This window comes from Lycorma delicatula, chromosome 3 (genome assembly GCF_047948215.1).
Source record: "Lycorma delicatula isolate Av1 chromosome 3, ASM4794821v1, whole genome shotgun sequence".
NCBI lineage: Eukaryota > Metazoa > Arthropoda > Insecta > Hemiptera > Fulgoridae > Lycorma > Lycorma delicatula.
The window spans coordinates 126539056-126546562 of NC_134457.1; the positions used below are offsets into that span (position 1 = coordinate 126539056).

Genomic DNA, 7507 nt, shown 5'->3' on the forward strand with positions numbered 1-7507 from the left:
AACAATGATTACCATTAAAAATAAGAGATCATCTTTTATTTATGAGAAAAAACCTAACTACATACATGCAGTAAGTGACTACAATTCTTTATAAACCTTCTTTTTTCTATTATAACATAAATGGAACAAATATTAATTTCTTGTATAGATGGTGGTACAGTTATTTCAAACCTTGACAAAGTTTACATGATTTTATATTTTTATCTTTATTTTATTGACATTTATTGAACGGAACTGAGGATGGAGAAAAGATTGTTAAAATGCACTCTACATTCATGTAGATTTAGCTGAGAATAGTATTATATTTATTAATGTATTAAGCAACTTTGTTCATCATACACCAAGTTTTATAGACACTTATAAAGAAGAAAGTAAAATACATCTAATAAAAAAAAAAATAAAAAAAAACAACAAAAAACCAATATAATTATGATAAAATTAGACTTTATTAAAAAATCTAATAAATATTATTTAAAACTACATTTTCTATTTACTGTGTATGTATACATATATTTATTAAATCAGTCATAATAATTCCGTTTTTGTTTTTCAGGATGTTTTTTTTAAACTGATAAAGAAATTGGGAGAGCAAGATATTACAGGCAAAATTTAAAGTGTAGGCTTTGGGGATTTTGTCTGAGCAGTTTTGTAATAAGATCATCCGCTAGTTACTTGTACCGGAGTGCTTTTTTTTTAACTAGAATAAAACGTGTTTTTAAATTGCAAGAAGAAGAAGAAATTATTGTTTATAAATCATCAGTTTCATGAAAAACAATTTCTTCCATAAATTAAATTAAAATTTTGAAAATTAACGTGCTAATAGGCAAATCGAAGTTTAACGACTTCATAGTATCAGTTCATTGTACAAATAAATGATTGTACTTTACGTCATATTTCATTTTTTATTGCTTTATTAGCAGCCTTCTAACTGATCACTGATGAGAATAAATGACATTAATTTGTCGACCGTGGTCTTAAAAAATCGTTAACTTATTGAAAGCCACGTTTCTCAAGACAAACTTTCTTTAGCGTTTTAATAACTTAGTTAACGTAATTTTTCTTGTAGAAAAAAATTATCATGTTGTTAATGAAAATGATTAAAAACGTTTATTATGGTGTTGGTTTTGTATATATAACCACCTAACTTAAAAAAGATTAAAAAATATTGTTATTTTTACCAAACAATTATGTGCTTGTTAGATAGTTTCAGTAAGCAAATCTTATAGTTTGATTGACTGTCGAATCAAAATATCTAATAGGTCAAACCCATTAAAAGAATGATTATAAATTGAATAGATTTATATTTAATTACCAAAAGATAAGATGTAATAATAACAAGTAGATGGAAATTTTAACAAACATTTTATTATAAAAATAAACAATTTAAAAATAATTACAAATTAAATAAATTAATAAAGTGTATACATTTATATTTTAGCCTCTGAAAGGAACTGAAAACACAACTCCGCCTCCTTTGTCGTGCTTAGGTCCTTGGTTGTTACCCCAATTTTTTTGGTAGAAAGCGTTAGCATCCACTTTTGCACCATTCTTTCCTTGCCATAAATTGTAATTGTAATCGCCTCTTAAAGAACTACCTTGACCGGGAGTATGTGTCCCTTGTAGGACGACACTTCCTTTCTCTTCTGGCGATCTCCTTTCCCTAACAACCTATAACGTGTAAAACAACATTAAAATTTAATAAAAATAACTTTCAAATCGTCAAAAATATCAACTCGTTTATATATATAATTAATTACTTATGTGCAACAGTTCAGTGTGTAACAGTTTTATAAAACCCCTTAAATATTTCGTATAAAAAATGAATCTTTAAATAAAAACCACCTTAAAATATTATCTTAATATTATAATTTTATTTAAAAATGTTAAATTGCTAATATTTTATTATCTTTAAATCCACCACTCCGTCGATCTTTGCGGTGGAGAGTAGCGTCTCGGCCTTTCCATCCAGAAGTCCCAGATTCGAATCCCGGTCAAATATGTTATTTATCATACGCTAAAGATTTTCATATTTATATTCCTTCGTATAAGCTTCTGCAGTGAATTTTTCATCAATTAAATAAAATCTTTACGTGTAAATTAGTATAAATCTTACTAATACTAAACAACTTGTAAGAAATTAATTGAACTTTTTCTTTTAATTTAGTTATAAAATATTTCATTCATTAGTAATTACTTAAGATACGCTACACCTTTAAAAATAAGAACGTATCAAAATAAATGTTGTAGCACACATTTTATTGTGATAAATTCAGTTTGAATGATCAATTTTTTTCTATTTTGTACTCATACTTCAATATTCATATTATTTTACGATTTGTCATCTGTTTAAATTTTTTAAAACAAATTTATTTGAATATTTATCGTAAAGCCTCACTACAGTTACTTGTTCCGGCAGATGAAGGTAGTATATTTATTACGTGGTATCTAACTCGAAAATATAACAATTTAAGTCTGTTAAAAGTATAGAATTTTATATCAAACAATAGTTTCTTTAGCTGCGTTTAAAAAGCGAGCATCGACATAAGAATATTTTTGAAAAATTTGAAATTTGTACCATATTTTATACAAATAATAAATATTGGTCGATCAAAATTTAGTGAGTACATCACGTACTTAAATCCTTATATATGGAAGAATGTGGCTACGTTTATAGAAAATTTGTAATAGTACAAATCGTGAGAAAATGTGAAATATCAGTATGCACATTTATATATATATATACATATATATATATATATATATATATATATATATATCTCCAGTGCCTATAAAAATATGGAAAAAACATTACGATATGAATAAAATAATAATCATAATACTAAATAAATATCTCTTTCAAACTAAGTTACGAGATTATGAAATGAGTTAATAAAGTCAATAAATAAATTGCATTTGCAGTGATTCTCAGTCGATAAATTTTTTTTCTTTTCGATATTGGTCACTAAGACTGAAGTTTTTTGGTCTCTAAGTGAAGGGAGTTGGAACGTGGGTTCTAATTTCCTTCACTTATTTCTTTGTTTTTTTTTTCACTGTTCCCAGTATCTATCTCTTCATTCTCTCCGCATATTGTTCTTTGCATTCTTTTGACAATTTCATTTTCAGATTTTCTTTCCTCATCTCTTGTTTTTGAAAACCCTCTAATATTTAAATTTTAGTTTTAAAGGTGTCTTTTTATTTTTTATATAATTTCTTGTTAAGTTTTTTAACTTCTTCAATCTAATTTGGTTTTGTTTTTCCTAGTATAAAACAAATTAAATATTTTCTTAGTTAACCTGTTTTTTACTCATTTTGACAAGGTGACCAAAGAATATTAAACTTCACTTTTTCATTGTCAGTTATTTTTTGTAAATATTAATTTATTTTATTGTTACTTTTAAGTTTAAATGTGTTTCTGTCCTTTACAATATCTAATATTTTTCTAATTATTCTCCTTTCCTTTTCTAAATTTTCCACATTTGTGCTTATGTTTAAGCACTTGCGTAAACGTGTCAAAACACACTCACAAATGTGTCATTATAAGCACCCACAACTCTGTGGTTTATTATTGTATTATGTCTGATTTTCTGGTTTTATGATAAGCACTTTTTATTGTATGTATTTTTTTATTATTCCGTAAGTTTTTTCTATTTTTGAAAATCTGTCTTGTACTGCTGATTTTTTAATCCATTTTTCTTTATAGGTTCACCTAAAATCTGAATTCTTTAATTATTTCTACATTCATATCCCTATTCGTATGTATTTTTTGTGTTTTTAATAACTTTACCTCTTGTACGAAGTAAAGGAAGTATTGTGATCGCGAAAAATTTCGGTCTTCAGATTTCATCTCCTTTTTTCTTTTTTTTAACTTCCTTGTACGAAGTAAAGGATATCTATTTTGACCATCCCTTAATCCATTTTGACTAGTTTCGGCGTGACGTCTGTACTTAAGTATTTATGTATGTAGATATATGAGTATGTATCTCGCATAACTCAAAAACGATTAGCCGTAGGACGTTGAAATGTTGGATTTAGCACTGTTGTAACATCTAGTTGTGCACCTTCCTTTTTTATTGCAATCGAAATTAAAATTAAAATTTTAATTAATGAAATATTTTGATCTTAAAGAGAAGGCACATCGGTTCGAATCAAACTTCATCTTTTTGTGCAATTTTAACTTTTAAATTTATAATCTAAATATATTGATTTATTAACCCGTGATTGTAAAAAAAACAAATTATAAAATAATATAATTCAATGATAATAAAAAAATGAAAAAAATGATTAGTGAAATAAAATTTTATGTACCTTTAAAAATGTGTAAATGTAATCTAATAGGCATTACATGTGTATATACGTAATATATGTGGTGAAACATCTGATTATTTAATATTAATTGAAAATTATAGTTTAGAATCTTATTACTTTTGGATTTTCTTAGCAGTTTCTTATAAAAATTTTATATTTATTTAAAAAAAATAATTTTATTTAATTATTTGACAGAAAAATAAAATACATTTTTGAATTGTATTCAATTTGAACTAACTGCTGAAAATTTTTTTCACTCGTGCGTAATATGCACAAGATTTCTGGTGTGACGTATAAATAAAAGTTAATAATAATTAAAGTATTCCGTTTAGTGAACTCCTGTAAACCGGTTACAAATATTAATTTTGACCTTACGGTGTAGAATAATCAGTTTTTATTATTAGAATATATGGCAAACAATTTATTTAAACAGTAATCAAGGACTTTTATTGTAACCTAACATTTCAGGTAAGGTTGTTGAATTAACAATTGTATAAATATTTGATGTTAATAATAATAATAAGAATAATAATAAAAAATATAATTTATATTATCAAATATAATTATAAAATATTATTATTAAATAATAAAAAAAATAATAAACTAATATTATAGCGATTGTATAACTGTCCACTTTTATTAAAGAATTGGAGGATCGTATCTCACTTTCAAATGAAATAAGTTTAAATGAAGTGCAGTAAAAATGCGTATATACAATTTAATAAAGTACAAGGAAGTTATGTGGTGTCCGCATCAGATTTTTTATTATTTTGTCTTCTCGACAGATATTTTTAGTCCTGTTTTGTTTGTTACTGTATTTAAAATGTTGACTTTTCTCTAGTCGATGACATATCTTCTGAGAGGATTGTAAGGTCGTCTGCGAAACAATTAATTTTAATTCCATTTTTTTTTCTTAAGATTATTCTTTTTTGTTTTATTTTTTCATCTATTTCTTTATTCTTTTTGTTATTATAACCGAATTTTAAGCTTTGTTTGATGAAAACTTACATCAAGTAAGTAATTTATTTATTAAAATCCTATTTGCTGCAAGTTTCCAGTTGTAGGCGCTCTTTATATTCATAACAAAGACTAAAGATAAGATAGATTTATGTATTCCAAATTATTATAGTTGTTTAATTATATTGCCTTTCGCTAAAAATATTTTGTGTTTGTGTGTGAAATGTTTTTAATAAAAAAAAATCAAAACTCATTTAAAAGATATTTAAAAACATATCTTTTAAATGAGCCTACCTGATAAATATTTAGAATACAACTCCAGCTAATCTTAAATAGTATACTAATATTTATTTTCATTTAAATATCTATCTAGTTGTTAATTTTTTATTCTCTAATAAAAACTGACTTCCTAATGTTTTTTATAATAATCTATTTTGATCACTTAAATAAATACAAATTATTTCATCAGAAAAGATAACCATCCTTGAAATTTTTTAGACATCTATTTATTAGGTAACCAAAAAAAAACATTATGACAGAGGATGCTGAATTTTGATAATCCTAAAATTCCACAATCATTTTTTTTTTTTTAATTTGGTTCTTTAGTTGAACATAAAAAACTAAACTTATTCCCTAATTTTTGTAAAACCGTTTATAAATGTTGCTACTTACAGTTTTGAATATATACTTACAGTTTCATACGGCAGATGTTTTTTGTACGATAATGGTACAGTTGCTGATAATGTCGAGATAATGCATACTAATAACGCTGTAGTGAATATTACCAACTTCATCTTAACCTTGATAAAAATAAAACAATTTCGCTTTCATTAACAAGATTGTATGTACAGTATTATGTTTATGAACTAAATAGAAATAAAATAAATATTTAAAATTATGGATTCTATTAAAAGAAATTTTGAATTGGTAGAAGTAAATATTTTAAAAATCACTGTTTTCATTTCTAATGTAAACTTTACATTACTTGAATTTCTTGTCTTTTCTTTAAACTCTGCTGGATTAGTCTAAGGAGAAATAAAAAAGCTACCTCGTATTTACTTATTTGATTAAATTACACTTCTTCGCAGGATATAAACCCAGTTACAGTTTGGTAGTTAGAAATGTAATGAAGACTACAGTGTAATACCGTTAACTGAATCCCATCGACAAAATTACACTGGTAATATAGCCAATAAAATGTATACTAAACAAATTCTTTATTTGCATTTTAAAGCATTTGACTTTATTCCGTACAGAACACGTGTTACAACAGCTTACCGTTGATGCTATTCATCCAACTGAACTGTCAGTATGTTAGTGATATTTTGACACCATAAGAATAGAAATATATATTTCAAATTTAAACGATTCTCGATGTTTGCAATAAGGTCTAATAGAAGAGTAAAATAATGAATATAAATAAATCTATTTTTTAATTTTTATAATATTTGCCCACAGTTTTATGAAAATATTAAAAACTATATTTCTTTTTCTGTATTTAAAATCGGATTAAAATAATTCTATCGGTACGCTTATATACATTTCTTTATATTTTTATGCTTTATTTCTGTTACTTTTTTATTAATTAGCCGGCCTCTTTACTAAATTACTAATTAAAAGTAGAAAGACAAATTATATTTCGTAAACGAAAACATAAATGAATAAAAATACTTAAAAATAAATAAAAATATTAAATACTTAATATTATTTAGCTAATAAATAATAATTTTTTTGATACTTACAGAGAAATGAAGAAATAAATTTACAGATAGTTTATTGAATAAAATAATACTGTTTTAGTCGATGTATATAAGTGCAATGATAGAAACGCGTTCATTGCAGTTCATTAATATACTAAACAAGAAGCTTAAACAGTGATTCCCCGCGCTGTGTCCACCTAGATGAGCGACCTACATCAACTATTGCAGCAATATTTGTTTGTTATTCCCCATACACCGTTTTTATATGGCAACTACCACCTAATACAAGAAATCAACAGCAAAATAATAACTTCAAATGTGTAATGTATTCCATGAAATATGCTTTTATTTAACTTCGTTTTTAATCGCGAAAAATTTCGGTTTCAGATTTCAATGGAAGTCCATGTTTACTATTTTAGACGTGACATTTGTACACGTATGTATGTATCTCGCATAATTAAAAAATAATTATCCGTAGAATGTTGAAATTCTGGATTTAGGACTGTTGCAACATTTAGATATGCACCTCCCATTTTGATTGCAAT

At 25.3% G+C, this 7507-nt stretch overlaps 1 protein-coding gene across 1 annotated transcript; it reads right to left on the reverse strand.

The window, feature by feature from the left end:
• Positions 1–1345: 1345 nt before the first annotated feature.
• LOC142321974 (uncharacterized) lies at positions 1346–7157 on the reverse strand. Its single transcript, XM_075360540.1, has 3 exons — positions 7005–7157; positions 5955–6062; positions 1346–1668 (listed from the first exon to the last, which is right to left on the reverse strand). Exons 2-3 carry the CDS (start codon positions 6054–6056, stop codon positions 1435–1437), a joined length of 336 nt encoding a protein of 111 aa, XP_075216655.1. The 5' UTR covers positions 6057–6062; positions 7005–7157; the 3' UTR covers positions 1346–1434.
• Between the last annotated feature and the right edge of the window lie 350 nt (positions 7158–7507).